This window comes from Pteronotus mesoamericanus, unplaced genomic scaffold (genome assembly GCF_021234165.1).
Source record: "Pteronotus mesoamericanus isolate MK-2021 breed Mesoamerican mustached bat unplaced genomic scaffold, CSHL_Meso_final contig_68, whole genome shotgun sequence".
Classification (NCBI taxonomy): Eukaryota; Metazoa; Chordata; class Mammalia; order Chiroptera; family Mormoopidae; genus Pteronotus; species Pteronotus mesoamericanus.
Genome location: NW_026555234.1, coordinates 11,312,355 through 11,334,698, shown reverse-complemented (window position 1 = coordinate 11,334,698; position 22,344 = coordinate 11,312,355). Strand labels below are relative to the sequence as shown.

At 41.4% G+C, this 22,344-nt stretch overlaps 1 protein-coding gene across 3 annotated transcripts in view; it reads left to right on the top strand.

Moving 5' to 3' along the window:
* KCNIP4 (potassium voltage-gated channel interacting protein 4) overlaps positions 1-22,344 on the top strand; it is a 393,563-nt gene that overhangs the window by 301,255 nt on the left and 69,964 nt on the right. For all 3 annotated transcript variants that reach the window (XM_054581989.1, XM_054581991.1, XM_054581988.1), the window contains exon 2: positions 10,157-10,281. In XM_054581989.1, coding sequence (XP_054437964.1) covers positions 10,157-10,281 — 125 coding nt within the window. The remainder of the gene's footprint in view (positions 1-10,156; positions 10,282-22,344) is intronic.

Genomic DNA, 22,344 nt, shown 5'->3' with positions numbered 1-22,344 from the left:
CATAAATATCTATTTTCCATTTGCATTGACCCAAACAATAATATATGGTTTAAACATGGGTCCAGCGATGCTAGTTTCCTTTATACACTGAAATAGAAGCCTAATATCTCAAGCGGACTCAATTTTACACCTCACCAGGTCTATAAAATACATTGCATTGCTATGTTACTGCTTAGACTGCAGGGTTAAAGTTTAACCTTCTTACTTCCAAATTGCTTTTTTGCCAGGGGATATAGAGCAGCAAGTATGATGGGCAAAAGTTCTTTACAAGAACACCGGCCCATCTTTGCCTGTAAGCTTTCAGAGGGAAAAAGAAAAGGAAGAAGAAGGATAACAAGAAAAAGACAAGTTCTGGAGATGAACTAGCAGAGGAATTCTTATTCATCTTTCAGCAAAGCAGTTTCATTTGAGACTTTGGGTAGACAAACAATTCCACAGTAGACTGTAGAGTTCTCTGAATCTGCTTAGTGGTAGCCATATTCTCCAATGAGTGTTCCTGAAGGTAATAAAAAAATCGCTTTTAATTTATCTCAGTAAGAATGCGCGATTAATCAATGTTTTAGGTGAACAGATGTGACAAAATCATCATAATCAATAGCAAAAAGCCTGTGTATGGATTCTTGTGATGCACCAAACACTGTACAAAATTCTTGATGTACATCTTTCCATTCAACCTTCAGAATTATTGTTCAAGTGCTAATATTATCACCCCTTATCTATTGAGGAGAATAAGTGTTTGAGGTTTGAAGTGATTTGACCTAAATGATAAAGCTACTAAGCGGCAGAGCTAGGATTCAAGCCCAGGTCAGTTAGTCATTTGACAAACTTTATGAATACCTACCACATGGGAGACATTAATCTTGGTGCTGAGGTTGCAATCATGAACAAGACCACAAACCCTGGAACCAGACTTTCCAGGGTTGATACACTGGCTGTGGTACTATGTGACCATGAGCAAGTTACTTAATCTCTCTATGCCAATGTCTTCATCTTTAGAATGGAATACAGTGTGCTCATGGGAACTTTATGGGTTAATGTATATGAAGTGCTTACACAGAGTAAATGCTATAAAGAGTGGTTTGCTATTACTATTATATTTTTTTTAGACAAGTAGAAAAAAGTCTATCAAAATTCAAGAGAAACATTTTTAATTTAGTGTACTATCATGGGCTATCTTTCTTCGTGTCTCTTCACGTTTCACTACTTTATAAATTTTTCTTTTTGATCATAGCTGCTCTCAGCCTATGCTTTTCCTGGCAAAAAGAAAAGCCTAGAATATCAATCTTTTTTATCTGCCTCTATGTACAAGTTCAGATTTCTTGGTTTTTTCTGCCCTCGCCCTAGTGTTTTTACTGTAGATTTTCTCTCTGTGTTTAATGACTGGCAATATAAAGTTTATTTCCTTCACTTACCAAAAAGTGAGTAAGACCCTATCACCTATGAAACAATACCTCTTTTATAAGGGGCCCTTCATGACTTACTGCAGTAATAATATGGATAATGCTAATAATAAGCATTTCAATAGGTGATTATATTTTAAAATCTAAACTGTAAACAGTAATTTACTTTTACGAACAAAGTAGAGACAATCCATTCATACATGCTGTGAGAAATAGCTCGAGCAATTTTCTTCTGAGTAGTTCTATTTTATAACTGATTGAATTCAACCACAAAATTACAGTAATTCAAGTTCTCCCAGAATAGACATTGCTCTGTCATGACCAACAACTATCTCTAACCAAAAACATTCAAAATAGTTGGATGTTTCCAAAATACTTTTCATATTCCAGGTAATATATGAATAGTAAGTAGGGTTCAAGTACAACTATGAAGGGCTTTTGGTAAAGAAACACATGCCTGAATAACAAAAATTGGATGGGTTCCCATTTTTCTGGGTGGTCTGGGGATTGCTGGGACTCCCCAGTTCTTCAGATGGACAGGTTGCTTTCTATTCATGGCCTGTGTGTGATCAACTTGGAGTGAACCACTCAAGTGCTTTACATGTGTGCCTGAAAATAGCTCCTGGTGGTGGATGGGTGAACAGTTGTGAAGACAAGAACTGAGGGGGCTCCCAGGCCTTCATGTGTTTGAGTAAAACATTTGAAGCTGGCAAAGTTTAAAGAGTTACTTCCAAACCTGGCCCATGTTTGAACCCTCCATCCAGAGCAGTCAAATGCTAGAACAGGAAGAAGACAGGTCTGTGTCTCATCCCAGCTTCCTTGCTTATCAGCTGTGGAGTTGTACTGACCAGCAAATTCCTTAACCCTTGAAGGTTAACCCTTGAAGATTAAGGGCAATACACTACCCTTGAAAATCTGTTTCCTCAACTGATTATAATACCAACCTATTTGAGTATTGTGAGGGGTGGAACTAAGGAATGGGAAGCTCTGAGTATATGGCACCCTGCTAATGCCTGTACAAGTTTTCAGTATAAAAAGGAAGGGAGGAAAAGAAATTGCATGTGTCATGTAAATTGCCTTTGGAAATCTTCCCCCAGGCAGCTTTATCTTTGTCCTGATATGTCAGGCTTGAATATTAAATGACAATCTTATCCCCTTATCCCAGAACTTCTCAGGAATAGTTTCCAATGCTGTAGTTAAGAATCCTGCAGCATTGTTTAGTGTAAAGCTAAAATCTGGAATAAATTAAGTTAAACTTTCCTCCTATACCTGCCACTAGACCCAGCTTCTAAATTATAATATGTAACATATTATTAGATGGTAATCATTCTCATCGTGATGTTATTGTCATTCTGATAAAGTCACTATTAAATAAATTTAATAAATAGTAAACATTAGGAGTAACAACTCAGAAAGTATTTTTATTAATGAGATAAAGCAATGTAAGTCAAGGCAGCTGAATCTTTGGCTTAGATCTGTGATTTTCAAAGAGCGTGCCACAAGAGGCACACTGGTGTGCCACAGAATTTTTAAAACATACAATACCTGACTATTTAATGAAGGTCACTGACTTCTTTTCCCTTAGATTGTTAAGTGAAAAAAAACAACAACAGCCAACACAATAGCCATCTATTCATCTGGTGTGAATGAATCAAAATTATATCTATTTTGTTGTCAGATCAGCAAAAAATATATTTTTTTGGTGCACTGCAGAATTGTAGTAGTTTATGTGTGCTGTGAGATGAAAAAGATTGAAAATTGCTGGCTTAGACAAATCAATTTCAGCTCAAATAGAATTTTAAAGTTATATTATCTATGATCACTCTATAATGAAAAGTGGATACTGTTTTTAAAGAAAGGTCATGTTGTATTGAGACCTCCTTGTAGATATTCCCACTCTGGTTGGGATGCTTCAAATAGTTCTGCATGTATTTCACTTTTTTATTTGCCAGACTAGATGCTGTTGGACCAGTGTAACAATCAGTCTTGTTATCAAACCAGAGTGGGATTCAGTGCCCACCATCATCAAAAGGCAAACTCTAGAGGTAGAGGCTGATGAGAAAGGAAAAGGGTTTTTATTCAAATGCTCAACGATCTGTGAGGATGGGGGACCCTCCTTCTCCAGACTCATCAGGCTCACCTCTTCTGCAAAACACAGACAAAAGCCAGCCATCACCAGCAAGACCAAAACCAAAGGCAGTGTCCAGAATTCCTGCTCCATTTTAAAGTATCATCCTATGGAGCACAAGGTGGCTAAGTGATCATCCTGGAAGCTTAGCTTGTTCCCAGCTGTTGTCTGGCTCCAAGCTCCTTTCTGGAGGCTGCATGTGGTGTCAATGTCACCACTGCCAAGCATCTTCCAGTAGCAAGGTCCTGTGCTCCTGGGCGGTGAAGCTGGGGAAGGCACCAGCAATTGCTTCCCTAGGTTGGCAAGAGAGAGACTCCTCGTGGAGGCCATTGGCTTTGCCACTGCAGTCACACAGCCAATACACTGCCTGAGAGCATATCCTGAGCAAAAGCCACAAGCCAGAGAGAGCTTTCTGTGTTTCCCTGGATTTGTATTAGTTGGGGGTGTGGGGCAGACTAGGTGCTTTCTCAGAATGACCAATTAACTTCTCAAACTTCTTTGCACTCCAGGAGGTTCCACTTCCTGACCAATCCCTTCTTTTCCCCAGGCTAGACTGACAGGACTTTTGGGTCCAGCACATCCCCCTTCTGCCATTCTGACCTCAATGGCACATATGCCTGCCATTCCCGGGTGCCACACTCAATTGGGAACCCAAAAGGGGTAGGAATGCTTTCCCCCCATCCAATTATCTTGCCAGCCTTACACGTGCTCAGTGTGGTATTTACCCCTGCTGCCATCATTCCTGGGGCGAGGGATCTGCCACCGGGAGTAGGACCATCTGCACCAGGGTGGGGCTTTAAAGGCAAAGCTCAGTTTCCCAGGCAGTGCTGCCTCAGCACAGCCCCAGGAAGTCCGCCATCTCCTCTGGTGGCCCCTCCTGTTCCTCACCCTCCACCTGCTTTAGGTCATCCAGCCAGGCTCTGAGCATTAGGCTGGCAGATCCGAGGAGAAGACTCAGAGGCAAGGGCCTCACAATGTTTTGATACCATTCTGCAAGGACTCGACTGTGTATGCCTGACCTGTGTATGGACCACCTTCTTAAAATTAATTGACATTATTTTTCATAAAATAGGCTTTGTTTCAGCATTATAGACCTTGTTTACAAATACATGTCTGAGGTCCACAGGACTCACACTCATGTTTGTTTATAAAGCAGGATGTTCTCTAGTTATGTTCTGGGGGGCATGGCTTGACCTCAGATAGAGACAGGTTTGCATAATTATGAGTTGAGCTGTAATAAGCTTCTACTGTACTTTAAGAGAAGTTGTAAGAAGGGCAGGAAAGATGACTATTTTTAAAACTCATTCTGTTGTTCCCAAGTGATTTGAATTCCAATTTCTAGCCCAACTGTGTCATAGCCTAAGGGGACCATCGACTCAGGCATAGAAAAATCTTGGCTCTTCAGAGACTTAATTCTAAGGAACAAAGAACAAAGAGAGACAGCCAGGAAGCTCAAGGGTGTCTGGGTTTGATAATTTATTGTCTGATTAAAATTAAATCTGTTAGAAGATGCATGAATTAAAATACTATTTGTATTCAGCTTGTCTCAGGATGCAAAGGCAGCACTGAAATTAACAACTCAGCAAGATGTGAGTTAACAGAGGCCTGAAGATAATTCAAGAGGCCAGAGTCCCACCTAGTTTTGGTTTTCATACCAGATAAACCCCTCAGCCTCGCAGAACTTAAATTTCTCAGTGATAAAATAAGGAAACACAAACTTTTTGTGTTCTTTCCAGTTTTGACATCTCATTACTTCCACACCTTATGCTACCCTTTTCCAATCAGCACATTGTGGGCCACCATTCTAGAACCTGCACAAGGCAGCCAGGCATGTTTCCCCTGAGGCACTGGGGACTCAGTGGCTACCTGGTTTGTGGTTTTAAATCTTTTATCCCCTAGGATTTTAGACCCAAATACTTGTATATTACTGTTCTTATCTCAGATATCATGTTGACTAAACTCATGATTTTTGGTGTCAAAAAGCCAGGGATCAAATCCCAGCTCTGTCACCTACTAGCTCTGTGACCTTGAATAAGTTGTTTCAGCTCTTTGAGTTTCAGTTTATTCTGTGCAAAATAAGGACAGTAACAGATGCCTCATGGAATTTTTGTCAGTATTAGAATAAGATAACATACAGCCAGGCTTGGAGCTAAAGCTCTCTATAGGGTAGGGGTTTTTAACGAACAGTCTGAGCAGAATGCTGAAAAAGCTTCAGATTGCTAAAGACCCTTGTCTGCTTCATTACTAACTAGCCATCTGACCTTGAGCAAGTCACTTGGAATTTCCAAGCTTCATTTTCCTCATCAATAGATTGGGGATTATAATCACTCTCTTGATGTATGTTGTAAAGATTAAATGATATAATTGACTGACAAACAGGATTTCACGGCCTACATGTTATTATCGGCTCAGCCCAGCACGCACTGAGCAAACTTAGTGAATAACAAGACCTGCTTTTTTCAGTGTTTTGTGTTATTCGAATATCTGTAAGTATATTGGTTTGCTAGGGATGCCATAACAAAACGCCATAGACTGGGTGGCTTATGCAACAGAGAGTTATTTTCTCATGGTTCTGGAGATGTGAAGTCTGACCAAGGAGCTGGCAGAGTTGGTTTTTCCTTAGATCTCATCCAGAGGCTTGTAGATGGCTGCCTTATTGCTGTATTTTTACATGGTCTTTCTCTCCCCCACCATAAAGACACAAACTGTATAATATTAAGGTCCCACCCTTATAACCTCATTTAGCTTTAATTACCTCCTTAAAGGCCACACTTTCAAATATAATCATATTGGGGGTTAGGTCTCCAACATATAATTATATGGAGGCGCAATTCAACCCATAGCAGGGCCAGAAATCAGACTGCAGGAGATTAAGGAAAGAGCAGGAGGAAGGAAATGAACCCAGTGGATAAAGTCAACTTTTCTGAGATATTTGACATTGCAGGAGAGGAGTGAGGTTGTCATTATCTTTGTCATTGTTGAGAGAGCATGTGGCCAAGTAGAAAGAACATAAGCTTTCTCATTAAAAACTTGGGAGTAAATCTTGTCTCTTTTTTTTCTCCCATGTGACACCTGGACACTCAGTTGTTTTTTGTTTTTTGTTTTTTTTAATCTCTATGAGACTCAGTGTCCCCATATGTAAAGAATAGACAAGTACAGCTCATCTTGAGTTTACTGCAAGGACTAGGATAATATAATTAAATCCTGTCCCCTGGCATATAATAGGAGCTCAATAAATGTTAAGCACCATATTTAAAATCTCCCCACAGTCACGCTTTTCAGTGATGGCTGAGTCTCCTCACGTATTTCACAGCAGAATCGTGCTGTGCTCTTCCCAGAGTTTGCCTCTGGGAATCAGAGTTTTGATTGAGTTAGGCGGTGTCATTTTTTAAATTTATCATAAGCCGGTGATTGCTGATGATTTCAGGTGTGTTTTTAGAGCCTGTCAGCCTCCTAGAAATAGAAACAGCCCTTTGGCAGGCAGGAGTCATTAAGAAGTAAGGTACCAGTCAGCTGGGAAAACAAGAGAGCTTGCAGGCGGGCACTTCAAGGGTGGTGCTTTGAATATTGCATGTGATGTTTTGAATATTGCATGTGCTGCTCATCTTATCACATACACTTAACTCAATTACACTGATCCTCCGGCCCAGGGTCTTTTGTCTCAGTCTCAGCATGTGCAAGTCTGCGACAGCTAGGGAAGAAACTGTGTTGGGCATGTGGTTCAAACTGCTGTGTGGTTACAAAGGCCAATAAGTTAATATGCTGTTTTGTTTCTTGCCAGTGGAAGGGTCACTAGGTCTAGAGGAGGTCATGCTATGATTGAAACACTGTTCGGAAAATCTGATTAAATTTCCCTCTACTTTAGCCTCTGCTGTGTTTCTCAGAATAATGCACAGTCAACATAATGATTCCAAAGAAGGCGTTTAAGGTCCACCAGTGGTCCACAAACCTCAGTTTGGGAAATAATTTTCTAGAGGGCAGCGGAGGTTCACGGGGCTCCACAGGAATGGAAACTCTAGCAGCAGCAGCATTTGTTAATTGACTCATTCATTCATTCATTCATTTACCATGTGATTCTTTAGTCACAATGGGATATGAAACTCTATGTCAAGTCCAGGGGATATTCAGGGAACTCATAGCATAAAAGACAGGCATGAAGAGATCACAGTGTTTTGCTTTACATGCTCCTATCTGAGAGGGAGGTAGGGTGCAAGAACTCTGACCAGGGAGCCGTCGGTCCACATGGGGGAGAAACCCAGGGAGGCTTTAGAGAGGAGGCAGTAATATTGGAATAGGATCATAAAAGGTAAATACATTTTACAAGGTAGAATAAGGGGAAAGGAACATTTGAAGCTGAGGAAATTATACTGTAAATGATTCAAAAGTAGGTTACATCAGGACATTTTTCAAGGAATCAGAGTCTTTCTATTTGTTATTGTATGTTTATATTAGATCTGTTCTCTGGCATTTCTGCATTGACAACTACAATAACTACGACACAGCCCGATGGATGAACAGCAATTATAGGGAGCACCGTCTTCCTTCGTTCTGTCTTGCTCAGGACCCTTCTAGTAGAATCAACTTATTCCCTCCAATGAAGCAAAGAGAAAGTTGAAGGAGCCCCATTTTGGATTTTTTTATTTTCCTCATAAAGCCTAACCTGAGGTCAAGTTGTTAAAGCCTAGCTGCCTTTTACTGGCTACTTTATTTCTTTTCACATCCTTCAGATGCACACCCAAAAAATTCTCATCAATTTTATCCTTGTCAGCTCAGCGTTTATTCTTGGTCTTTCCATCTTTTCATGTCCCTTTTATTATTCTTACCCATCAATCACTATTTCTGCAGTTCTTCCAGATTACTGTTGCAAAATAAATTATTTTGATATAAAAAGTACAAAAGACTTCTATTGCTTCTACTTCCTCTTCCTTACTTTGACAAGCACAACCATTCCAAGTGCCTGTTTCTTTACCATTATTAGTCTTTCGTAAACTCCTTGAGGGCAGAGATGAGGAGGACATGCTGAGACTAGACTTCTGCTACCCTTTTTCCCTGCTAAGTAAGAGCTCTGGCCCCTCACTGCCCTTGGTGAGACAGGGCAGACTGTGTAGGTGCAGATGCTAGTGAGACACAGCATTACCAAGTACCGAAAATGAGGTGAGTTTTGTGGTCAAAAGTGACTATATTTCCAACTGAGGTATGAAACATGGAACTGGGAGTGCCAGTGGTCCTGGGTCAGAGCTGATGGGAAGAAGCCACTCTCCTGAGCCGCAGCCCCCTGAGTGGGGAGTCTACAGCCCAGAGAAAGGAATGTAATGGAAGGAAGCCCCGGCCACAGTCCTGGGGCCTGGATGCTTCTGCCCCTGACGCGTCCCGTAGCTGAGGTTTGGACTGATCTATGGCAGGAAAAACTCCTTCAGCCTGCTGTGGGCCCCACTGCAAAGAAGCTGGACCTAATCAAGGATGCTGTGCTCTGAGACCCAACTACCCAGATCCCGATATATCCCCCACCTCCCCATGGGTGTTCTACATGCCCCTGGAGCAAATATGCAAGTGTTACTTGTGGGGAGGAAAGGTTCTATGAACAAATGTCCTTTGGAGTTAATTGGGTTAAACAAAGCAAAACAAAATTCTTTGCTGCAAGTTCTTTCAGAACTTTATATTCCTGTGTTTTGCTCTCCAACTCTATTAACATTTGCATTTCCCAAATCCATATGGACTGAAAATTATTTTGCATAGAGAGTCTTAGAGAAATGATAGTATAAATATAGTTCACAAGGCAAAGTGCAATGTTTCATAATTTTTCTTTAGCTCTGGATTTCCCTGGCTGCAAAGAGGGTCTGGCCAGAAGTTCCCCTAGGCTGTGGCCCACCCGGGCCTGTGCAAACCCATGAAGACTGAGTGTATGCCAGTCAAACTGGCAACTGATTTTGATTACATTATTTGCAACCCCAGGTGAAATACACTATTTCAGAAGAATCCCTGTTCAGTATAAACAAAGTCCTGTCTCAGAGATGCATGATACAAAGGCGATGTTGATTGCTATTAACCTAAAATTCTATTTTTATAATTAGTACTTGGTATATATACACAAATCCAAGGTTTTAAGTTTTCCATGATTTTTTTCACTTTTCATACTGTACTGGAAAATGTTAATGTTATAATACCTAATAACTAGAAAATATTAAAAATATTATGTAGCCTTGGCTGGGGCTCAGTGGATTGAGTGCTGGCCTGAGAACCAAAAGGACTTCAATTCAATTCCCAGTCAGGGCGCATGCCTGGGTTGCAGGCCAGGTCCCCAGGTGGGGTGTGCAGAAGGTAACCAATCGATGCATCTGTCGCCCACTGATGTTTCTCTCCCTCTCTTTTTCCCTCCCTTCCCCTCTCTCTAAAAATAAGTAAATGAAATCTTTTAAAAAATGAATTGTTTAAAAAATAAAAATATTATGTAGAATTAACCTGGCTTAACACTGTAAACTCTGGGAAGTATAAATATTGATTGGCAGTGTGAGACTCATTCCTCTGGAAAAACGATAGACACCCAATGAACATTTCTCTCTGCTTACCTGCGGGTAAGCATGGGTGCGGCCTGACTGTTCCTGAGACTCTGCTTGCTTTTCCTCCACAGACAGCGTGGAAGATGAGCTGGAGATGGCCACCGTCAGGCATCGGCCTGAGGCTCTCGAGCTTCTGGAAGCCCAGAGCAAATTCACCAAGAAGGAGCTGCAGATTCTTTACAGAGGATTTAAGAATGTAAGAACTTTCTTTTTGACTTTACCTTCACCTAGTTCTCAGAGGAGCATTGAGAAGGGAGAGGGAAAGAGGAAAACACCCAGTCTGTGAGAGCCCCATTGTATGTGCCTTTCACACCAGTCTTTCCTAGATGAGAATATTGTCGATAACTACGTGGACTTTGACTCACTGTGGCACACCAACGCTCAGCCATTGTAGCTACACATTGAACGAGGATGAGTAAAGGAGAATGGCTTATTCAATTCAATTCTTAGTTGGGATTTTTTTCTTTTTCAACTATAATTTCAGTAAGCTCCAATAGTCCTAAGTTGACTTGAAACTTGCCTGCAAACTGGGGCTTGTCAAGGAGGTCCATTCCAAACACTGGAGAAAATCATGATAAGTTTGATAGTCTCTAAAAGACCATGCTGCAATCGCTGCAGACCACAGGTGTCTGTAGGTGGTCCCTGTATCCAGTTATCTGTGATCTGGGCCTGACTCTGATACTCCTTCCACAGTGAATCATCTTCAAAAGGAATGATAGTCCATGCACACCAGAGGGTGAGGGTGGGAGACAGTGAGTGGTTGGGACCACTGGTCAGACATGTACTCTTATTGAATCATTGGTATGTGCTCAGTATTAAGCTAGATATTGCAGGTTGTTTAAAAGCTAGAGAAGATATGCTTCTGTCCTCAAAGAGATTATGGCCTGAATATAAAGAGAGAAGACTTGCTGTTGTGAATCTATTTTAAAGCAATTCATCTGTGAGAGTATCAATGGTTATAGCCGTGTATTGAATGGCGTGCACAGCCCAAGGTGTATTGTGTTCTTACACATCTATAAGCTATGGCAGCTACAGGAGCCCCTTGAGATCCAAATGAAATTGCTTTGATTCCTCCCCAAACCCACTCTCAAAGAGACTCAATTTCTATAACCCATAGAAATCTATAGTGTCCAAAGATTTCTACTAATTTCAGCCTCTTCAGGTCTGACCACTTCAAATAGTACCTCCCTCCCACCTCATCCAGGCTAGATGAGAAACTGCCCCTGCTTTGATATCCATAAAAATTTTACTCAGAGAATCGGAAACTCTAGTTGAGCTTTCAAGCTATATTTATAGGGGTCCATCATGCATATTGCACACAACCTTCCACCACCTCTCTGACTCCATGGGGCCTCCCTCTATCCCATTTCTGCTCCTACCACTCTCCCTATCAGGGCTTTCTAAATTTTTCTCCCCCCATCACTCCTCCAAAACCTGGTTCTCTGCTGTCACCCAGGCCTTTGTTGGGGCCCACAAGGTGGGAAGGAGGGAGATGTAAAGGAGATGGGTGCTCACTACACAGACTCCAAACTCTCATTAAAAGGGATTTTGATATGTAATGTATCTAGATGACACAAATCAATAAGCATGCGTAAAAAGAAAGGGGTGTTAGAGAATTATTAGTTGCACCCATGCTGCCAGTTTGCAGATTTCAGAGTGAGCGAGATTACAAGAAAACCCCTGGCAGCAGCAAGCGACTGAGTGGCAAGGATGGGAAAGGAGAGGAGGTGAGGATGCCCAAGTCTTGGCCCAAAGGAAATGCTTAGGAAAGGCTTACATAGCAGAATAGGACTTCAAATGCATTCTTCTGAACATCTACACATCTTGGCTCTAATGCAAAGATCTTGTAATAGGCAAGCATTTCTTTTTAACATTGGATTGTGTATCAGATACAAAGTGGTTGTTCAGTGAAGGAGAATGCAATGCAGCCTCCCAGCATCCCTGCGTTCCTGGACAGCTGACCTGCATTATCACTCCCCTTTCACCCCTGAAGGCCTCTCCAGGTCCCGTGCCTTTCACCCCGTTTGTTGCAAACTGGAACCGTGATTACTGCCAGCGCTGGCCTCAGGGGCCAGCATCTCTGCACCGTGGCTTATCCAGGTGGCACTTCACAAAATGGTGCCCCGGATCCCAAGTCTGCACTCATTGATTTCTTTTTTCTTTTGCCTGCTTGTTCTGTTTCCTTTTTTCCCCCTTCCCTCTTTTTTCCCCAACTTTTCTTTCCCCCTTTCCTACCCTTCCAATCTCTCCTCTTTCCTCATTTCTCCATTCTCTCCCTCTGTTTTTTTTTTCTTTTAGTAAAATCTTCACATGAGGGTATGTTTCTTGATTTTTAGAGAGCAAGGAAGGGAGAAAAAGAGAGAGAGAGAGAAACATTAATGTGAGAGAAAAATATCAATCAGTTGCCTCCCCTACACGCCTTAACCAAAGATCAAACCCACAGCTGAGGTACATGCCCTGACTGGGAATCGAACTCACAGTTTTCTGGTGTGCAGGACAACACTCCAACCAACTGAGCCACCCCACCAGGGCTCTCCCTCCCTTATTTCCCTTTCTTTACCTTTTTATCTTATCAATCCCTGTCCCCTTTCTTTTACTCTTTCCCTTCCTTTCCCTCTTTCTCTATTTTTTCTCTTCTCTCTCTTCATTGTTTTCTCTGCCCTGCCCACCCTGCCTCCTGAGATAAATTTCCATCAGACCTTTACATGCCGAAAGCATATTTTAGATACTCTTTCGAAGCAAGGACTTCACAGTTTGCTCAGAAAATATTACTTGGTTCTCGGAGAAGTCAAACAAGACTGGTATCGCAAGACAAGCCCTGCGGCAGGCCAGCAGTGCTCGGGTTTGACGGGGCCGCAGCCCGGCCCAGCGTGGCATCCGAGAATGCAAACCAACTACCCTCGGTTTCCTGTGCACCAATTATCTCAGGCTCTTAGGTTCAAAAAATCATTTCCCTGGAACCAATTAGGATATTTATTTTTAGTGAAACCCTTTAAAACTCCCTCTATTTTGATTAAAAGGATAAACTATTCATCAGCATCTTAAAATAGTCACACAGAAATGGCTTAACATGGCAAGGCACCCTGCGAGTAAAGGCCACCAGGGCCCTCCCAACTTTTTCCAGTGCTGTGTCTATGACAGCACTTCTTCATGTCCAACATAGTTATTAATATCAACGGGGTGGGGGAGAAAAGGGAGATAGTGAGAGAGAATTTCTCAGCCCCTTGCCCCATCTTACCCAGTGAATCACCCCCCCACACACACACACATTTTTATCTCTCTTACTGCATGCTGAACTGAGTCTCCAAAAGTAAGCAGCTGATTAAAAAACAGAGAATATAATACAATTTTTCTCAACCATCAGTGTGCCTTGGAATTATCTGATGCACTTGTTAAAACACAGACTTTTGCCCCAACCCAAATGATTATGATTTAGTAGGTCTGAGGCCGGGGCAGAGAATCTGTCCCTTTTGTAAGTTCTCAGGCGATGCTGATATGCCGCTCTGGGGGTCGCACGTGGAGGGCCGCTGTGCGGTGCCCACCTCACGAGCTGTGCGGTCACTCAGACTCAGACACACATTGTCTGAGCAGCCCCCTCTGCGTCAGTGGCCTCTACACATTTGGACTGTGATATATACGTTGCACAGGTTTGGGTTTATTTGTTTTGTTTAATTTTTGGTTTTGAGATAATAAGACCACAAACATAAAGTTACACAAAAAAGAGTTAATGACAATGGGGCCCCAAATAGGCAAGCCCATTTTTGTGTTCCATCAAAGCGGGGCATTTATGGCTGACATACTTCCCAGGTATTGTTCTGGGTCTGGAGCTACTGCATATGAGAAAGGATGTGGAAACATACAAGGTATCATCTACATATCAGCAGTCACACACTTAACTCCATGTTGCAACCATCTGGGGAGCTGTAGAAATTACAAATAGTTGGGTATCATGTTTGGTGATTCTGATGTAATTGCTCTGAGAAGAACCTTGAGCAACAGGATTTATAAAGCTCTCCAGGCAATTAGAATGTGCGTCGCAGGCTGAGAACCATTGAACTGGATATATTAGATCGTAGGTGTCAGGTGAGTCCATCACACACAGACACACAAAATGGACCTAATAATGGCAAGCCTTCTCATGGCAAGCACCAAAGGTTAGGCTGGCTATGTTGGAGCCTTACGAAGTCCTTTGTGGGGGAGATATTTGTGTGTGTGTTGTGGGGAGTGTAAGGAGTGGGAGTAACAGGTCTTACCTCTAGGGATTCTGATTCCATTAAATCTGGGGTGATGCTCAAGAGTCCTTTTGTTTTTTAACTTTTTAATTAAAAAAATTAATTCTCACTTTCATAGATAGCTAATAGAAGGCCACATTTTAGAACCACTGACCTGGAAGGTCACCCAGGTATCTGCACACATGATTCATAAACTCCTTTTACTGCTCCGTTTCAAAATCAAGCATAACTTCAGTTCAGTTTTAGGTGATCATGAATGGTCTACTAGGGTATTGAATTTTAACACGGCCATGCATCTTTACAGTTGTGGGTATGCAAACCCAGAGTTTATTCTTGCATTATTGTATATTGATTATTGTATTATTTTCCCTATGAACACCTGTAAACCAGCCTCTGCTCCACGCTGAGGCTAGGCCTGTATGCTTTGGACTCCTGTCTCCTCGCTGTCCCAGATCTTTGCCTGCTGACCTTTCCTTCACTACTTTGAATTATATTAGGTTAAAGTAGCCACTAGATTCAAATATATATTTTAATGCATCCCTTTAATGCTTGTTAATGTTGGCCTAAAAATGATTAAAAATTAATTCCTTTCTAAATTCTTCTAGCTGGGCTAATAGTCAAACGAACAGAGACAGATTAATAAGAGGAGCATCAGACTTTAATACATGTACATGGAGAAGTCACATAAGCATGCAATAGTCCAAAGAGAGTGAGACAACACTGGGTGTATATGTTTTAGGCAAAGGAGAAGAAGTCTTAGATTTCCAGAAGCGCGAATGGGCGATTGTGTGAATGTGCGAGGAAGAACAGAACATCCATGGTAGGAAAATCTTTTCCGGGAAATAAGAGAAACACTGGGACACAGGGGTTAGCTAGCTAACAGGTCTCTGCCAAAGGGCCTTCTATTTACCATACTTCAGTCAAATAAGACAAAGGCAGCATCCCCAAATTCCCTGCCTGGAGCAGGCCTTTCCATCTAATTCTCTTAGACGGAAGAGGAACGGTCAAAGTTTCTTTCTTTGTCTTGTTTCTTAATAAACAGCTTAAAATCAACATCCCAAAAAGGCAGCTTCAGGGTCGCAGACCTTTGGTTCCCTTCATTATTGTCCTTTTTCTCTAAAAATGCTAATTGTTAATATCTTTTTTACCTAATTAAAAAAAAAAAAGATGTTCGTATTAGATTTCTATTGCATATAACGAATTACTGCATATTAGTGCTCAACACACACACACATTTATTAGCTTACAGTTTTGAGGGTCAGGAGTCCAGAAATGCCTTAGCTGGATCCTCCACTTGAGCTATCACAAAGCTACAATGGAAATACTGGATGGGCTGCCTTACTTTCTGGATCCCAGGTCCATGGTTATTGGCAGAATTCAGTTCCTGTGGTTGAATTTCTAAGATCCCCACCCTTGCTGACCGTCAGCCTGGGGCCACCCAGCTCCTAAAGGCTTTCCGTAGTCCCCCACCAATGGCCCCCTCACAGGCTCTCGCGTAACACGGCAGCCCACGTCTTCAAAGCTAGCAAGGGAGAGTCTCTCTAGTCTGCTAAAGTGGGGTGTGATTTATTGGGAGCCGCCACAGGGTGTCCATCACCGCGGTATTTGTGAGGGGACCGCAACCCCTGCAGGATGAAGCCGCTGGATTCGGCCTGGTGTCACATCTCCAGTACAGTTAATCCCCATCCTCAGTGCTGTTCCTGCATTCAAATGTCTCCTTGGAGGTTTTACCAAAAGCCACGGCCAACTTTTGCTTGATTGCTGTAAGAGCTGTTACACTCTGGCCAACGGAACCAGCAGGAGATGAGAGTTCTCTGATGGGGTCTTTCCACCCCACTTGAAGTGCTTGAGAACTCATTACACTAAGACCTTTAAAAATAGATGATGGGAACTGAGGATGAAATTATAGGGATCTGCATTTCTGACACATTTGCACGAAAAGCACAAACCCCCACTGATGGTGAAGAGGGAGAGAGGGAAAGTGTAGCCTGTGCCCGGGGAAGAGGGGGATAAGGCAGTCAGGATAGAGAAATGAGCTGCTAATACAAGGCAATTGCTCTTTTGTCCCGAGTCCTCAGAGGCATCCTTAAGGCTTTCAGAGACTGATTGTGTGACCTTCAGCGAACCGCTTCTTCCCTGGCATCTCTGTCTCCCTGTGAGCAAATTAGGGATTAAGATCTTCCTTTCCAATCAGAAGGAGGGCGCATAATAATTGGTTTTGTTCCACTCTTGAAGGATTCAGATAAAAGATCTTCCTTAAGTGCAAAGTATTACTCATGTACTTTAGAATCAGAGTATAAGTACAGAGTTAAAGTGTTATTTCTTAGGCCCTAGCAGAGTTTTCTGTCAGACTTCCAAGACACAGGGCTTTCTGAGGAGAAGGTTGTTGACAGGTCTAAGCAGATAAACGTGACTGCCTCTCTGGCTTCCGAGGACTGACATGGGACAAGGGCTCTCCTGGAGCTAAGCCTTTCAACTGCCATTTCCTATCTGGGGCTGGTAGTTTATCTTCTCTGGACATTAAATTCTCCTTTGAAAATTCAGGACATCTATATCCATGTATATAAGATAATGAGAAATATTTTGTATAATCCCTTTTATTTAGAGTATGGTCAGTAGACATTAGAGCCCTTTGATTGTTTCCTCTTATTCTTCTAAGTAATGTGTGTGTGTGTGTGTGTGTGTGTGTGTGTGTATGGCTCAAGTTCATTAAGACTCCATGGTCTTGAGGTAAAAATGATGATGTGATTAGACTCCAGTTCTGGCTACCACTTGGCTGTATATTTTACCTCTCTGGGCATCACTTATCTCATATGCAAAATTGGTGAAATGGCATCTCACAAATACTTTGCAAAAATCATGAATGTAAAGCACAGAGTACAAAACCTGTCTCATAATAATGCTAGAAATGTAGATATTTTTCTTTTTATCATTACCATTATTAGCACCATTGTCACCATGCTGCTCCTATGAATTGTGTACTGTCCAGAAGCTCTTTCTTTATCTTAGTCCCACACCCTTGCCTAAGGACAAATTTGGAAAGAGTGTTCTTTATTTTGGTTTGATTCTACCCTGTCCTTTGACTTCTTGGAGAAACATAACAGTCTTTCCCATAATGAATTCATCACTAGGATTTTGTAAAAATCAAAACAGATAACATAATTTGTGGTATTTCCAACATATACAATGCAACCTAGAGGGACAGGTAATTTTAAAAAACAACTTACAGAAAAGCAACCCTTATATAAAGTACAATTCACCAAAAGCATTTCTAAAATCTTCAAGATTTTCTTTCCATTTTTCCACAACAACCCTGCAAGTAAGATCACCTGTTATTTCTCTTCAGGTTACAGGAGGATTGGTCCAGGCTGGTGGATCCATTCTGCTCCAATGAGACACTCAGAGATCCAGGTTCCTTATGATACATTGAACAAAATGTTCTCCTTTGGATGGGCTTCTGTCCCCATCTGCATTTTATAAACTAGGTCACTTTCATGGTCATGTCCAGAGCAAAGGTGAAAGAGCCATAGAGCAGGGGCAGGCAACTTGTCTTAATTTAGAGATAACACAAAGATTATGTACATCATTTTCACTTACGTTCTAAGTGCTCATTAGTCACATGAACCACGCAGCTCCAGGGAAAGCTAGTAAATGTAGGCTGTAGCTGAACAGCGGTGTATAGAGATAGAAAGAGAAATTAGATTGAGGAAACAACTAGCGTTCTGTAAAAATCAATGAACATTTCTTCTACTAAATTTTCACAGAGAATATACAATACCAAAGAGTTTTGTTAGTATACTTTGTTGTATATGAAATCCAGCCTTCAGAGCACAGAACCCAACTCAGGGTGCTGGTAAGACTGCTGTGCAGATCAATTTTAACAGTATTACTCTTTCTTATTCTTTTTTGGAAAAACTAATTGATTCACACAAATGTATCACTGGGAGTTCAACAAATAATTTTTCAAATTTAGTACATATTCCTTAAAGAGTCTGATGTGAAACTTCGGATGTCTGGTTAAAACTAATAACAAATCTGGGCGCCATTCATCACTGTAAGCTGCTGGCAGTGAACTTACCCCATAAAGTCAGATCATTTTTTGTTTTTTCAATTTCCACTTAAACGGGTTCATTAATATAAGCCTAACTGGCAATTACTCCTGTGTTCCTGGCAGGGATTCAAATCTTCATTAAAATAAAGTAAGTTGCCAAAACTTTAGAAATCTTTCAGTACTACACTGGAGTTGGGTGTGTTAGACTATAAATTCTCTTAAATCTGTGTTGATTAATTTAACTTGAGGAAAATGCAAAAAAATATTTAAAGGAAAATGATAGAATCAGTAATTCCCTTATCTAGGCATATTATGCTAATGTACAAATTATACTTAATATATGGCATTCCAGCTCCCTTAGAATTTTAGGAGATTAAGTCAAAACTTCTCATCTTAAGCTCTTCCTAGTTGTTAATCCTTTCCACAAGCAAATACAGAACACCAGGCCTTTATTGAATACTAAACTCTATGTCAGGGACATTGCTAATATTGCATACATGTTAGTCAGTAGAAGAGAATCGTCTTCTACTCATAGACATTCGAGTCTAGTGTAGGAAGTATAAAATTAATAAGAAAGAAAGTAAATAATTAACTTAGACATAGTTTTGGCTCTTTGTCCATTCTATTCTGTCATAGCAATGTTTACTCACCATGCAGAAAACTTTAAACAATATAATCTACAAAGAATTTCTAAAAAGTGTCTTCAAACCACTGAGGATCATCAAAAGACCATTTCAGCAGAGTAGGTTATGTTACTTCAGAAGATTAACTCATTGTCTTCTTGGAGATGTCCTATTCTTTAAAGATCCTTAGTTAACATATACAAATGTTTAGAGTGAGATAAATATTACCTACCAAATCCTTCAGGCTGATGGACCTTATTTTATTAACATTCAAATAGGTCAACATGAAATAAGCCAGACCATTTTTTTCAAATATGAATTTTCAACCACTTCAATGAACAATTTCATTTCTGTTTTCATTTTTAATATACCATCTATTGATCTTCAAATAGTCTGAAGGAAGCCCGCATAAACACATGTATAATATGACCAATGTAATATACATTATAGGTTCCACAACACTGAGGAAAGTAGAAAATTCAATTTTTCAAAAACGTAGGCCAACAGAGTCACTGCTATTTGGCCTCATATTTAGTCCAGGACCCGTGCCATGCGGAGCCGCAGCGTCCCATGGGTGGCAGTAGAGCACTGCCCAGCGTGGGACTCACCCTTGGTGTGAGCCAGCTCCCAACCGGGCGAGCAAGGGCGAGGGAAAAATAGGGGCAAGCGGGGCCTGGTGCCCGCCGGGTCCCACGGACGCTGCAGCCCCTTGACAGAGTGAGCGAGGGAAAGGAAAAAGGGTTGAGTCTCCACGCACCTCTGCATCCTTTGTGTAAAAGTCCGGGCCCAAAATCCAGCCCATCCAGGCCAGCGTCCATCCTGCTCCTTCGCCCCTGCAACGCCTCCGCCCCTCCTCCTGCCGCCGTGTCAACCTCTACAGTACACGGTACACGTGTGCTGTGACCTTGGCAGCCCACACCCACTCTGAGCAAGCTTTCTCCTGCGGTGTCGGGAGCCTGGCTGGTTTGTTTATCCTCCCCCGGGGGTGTGGAAGTCTATCACAGGCTGATTGTGGTTTTAATCCCACCGCCTCTGGCGCTTCCCGACCACTCACCTCTCGGGGGTGATCATAAAAAAGTGTTTCTAGAAATGTCTAAAGAGAGGAAGGACAAAAAAATATTCCGAGCAGTAATTTAGTGATTTTCAACAAAGCTAAATAGCATAATTTCTGCAGTTAAAATCCAAGTTGAATCTTCTTACCAGAAATGTGGTCCAGTACAGAGCTCTTCATAAAAAAATAAAAATAAAAATAAAAAGAAGTAAACATTATTTGAAGTAAACAAATTCTATGCAAGGTTGTGATTAGTCCCTTTGTGATGTATGGTTAAAACTTGTGGTTGGTAATTATTTTAAGACTCTGATTCCCCAAATGTTATCCATGGTGATTGGAAGTAGGGTGGGCAATAATGTTCTCCATGGAACTAATAGTAGATTAAATGCATTTTAATATACCATACACAACTGAGCAATTTACTGCTTGTCTGGGGCAGAATGAGGCACCACGTATCTGTGCATGAAGCGAATGCTAATGATGCCTACCTACTTGGTTTCTTCTGGAACCCCACACAAAACCCTAGCTCCCTCATGGAAGGACAGCTTATTGCTGAACACACTTTGCTTATCATTAATAAGTGCTACTGATTTATTGGATAGATTACATCTATTGAAAACAGAATGGGGGCATGCAGTTAATTACTAGCTTTTCCTAAGTAATTAGTGTTTTATGTGACTGGAATAGCGGAGTGCTTTCATCCAACGAGCGTGTGTTGAAGTGGGGCCGTCTCCAGCAGCGCCCTGCTCTGCCCTTTTTCAGTAGGACAGAGTCAGGGAGGGTGTGTGTTCAGTGCAGGGGTGGAGAGTTGAGAGCCACCTAACCCCGGATTCCAATCCCAGCTCTGACACTGACTCGTCATTTTACCCTGGGAAACCTCCCTGAACCTCATCTTCCTTATTTGTAGTGGGAATAATATCATCTACTCATAATATTGATGACATGGTTTAAAGAAATAATTGTAAGTAGAGGTGTAAATGTGTGATAGATACTGTTGCTGAGTTTCTGAGCCCTTGCATTGCATCAGTCCAACACATACAAAAAGTCCCTCTGCTGACACTCTGGGGTTTTGCAGCGAAGTAAATTATGCATTCAGAGCCCTGTTAACACACCTTGGATAATAACTAATCCCACTTTCTCCAAATTTTGCAGAGACAAATATTGAAGACTTGACCTATGTGATGAGTATTTGTCCTGAAGTCAAATAATCAATGAAATAATGAAATCTCTGCCTTCTTTACCTTCAGGCCCTGTCTTTTGCCCCCTCAGTCAGAATTCTCTCTACTGTGCCAGACTGCCCCTGGAATTCGAAGGCACCTTGTTCCTTCCACATGCCGAACCACAAGATCTTCATTCTGTAATTCACACATATGTATTGAGTTTCTACAGAATGTGGAACTGCAATAAACACTTGGAAAATGGATAGTAAGCAAGTAGATATGAGCACTGCCCTCAAATGAACTTGGTACCACGTAACTTGGTATCTCTTTTCTACATTATCAGTATAAAACCTAGGCCATCTATTTCATGTATGGCATTTTTTGGCAGAGCAATCTTGTTGTCAAAGGATTTAGAAACTTCCCAAGGTCATATCGCTAATTAGTAGCTGTGACATAATTATAACAGACTCATCTGAGCTCCCATCTCAAAATCCCAGTCTAATATTCCAATAAGAACACACAAAATGTCAAAAAAAAAAAGTGGAAATAAATTTAAAAAAACATTGTCCCTAAACAAAGGGAAATTTTAGCTCCTTAATACGGCAACTGGATATAACCAGAGTCGGTGGCTCTAATCTGATCCAGCATGCCTGCCCTGAGGTGAGTAGTGATATTTGTCATGCAGGTGCCAAATGAAGTTCCCAGTCATATGCAGAGGGATTTATAAGATAAAGAAGCAGATAAAGAGCCTAGACTTGAGTCAGACTGCCTAGGTTCACATCCTGATTCTGCTACTTTCTTAGTGGTAAACTTGAAGATGACACTTAACTTGTCTATATCTCAGTTCCTGTACAGAGATGACTCTGACCTTTTCATCTAAGCAATCAGAAAAATGGACTAAGATTCTGAAAGATTAAAGGAGGACCACATCTTGAGAGGAGAAACACAAGACTCATCTTGTTTAGGGATTTAGGACACCTTGTTGACATCCAAGGAGAGTTATGGAGTTGGTAATAGCGTACATATGTCTAGAGGTCAAGGGGGGGCATCCAAGCTGGGAAATAAACACTGGTGACCTCAATACCTAAATTATATTTATTTCCATGAGACTCAATGAGATCACCAAGGGAACAAGCACAGCT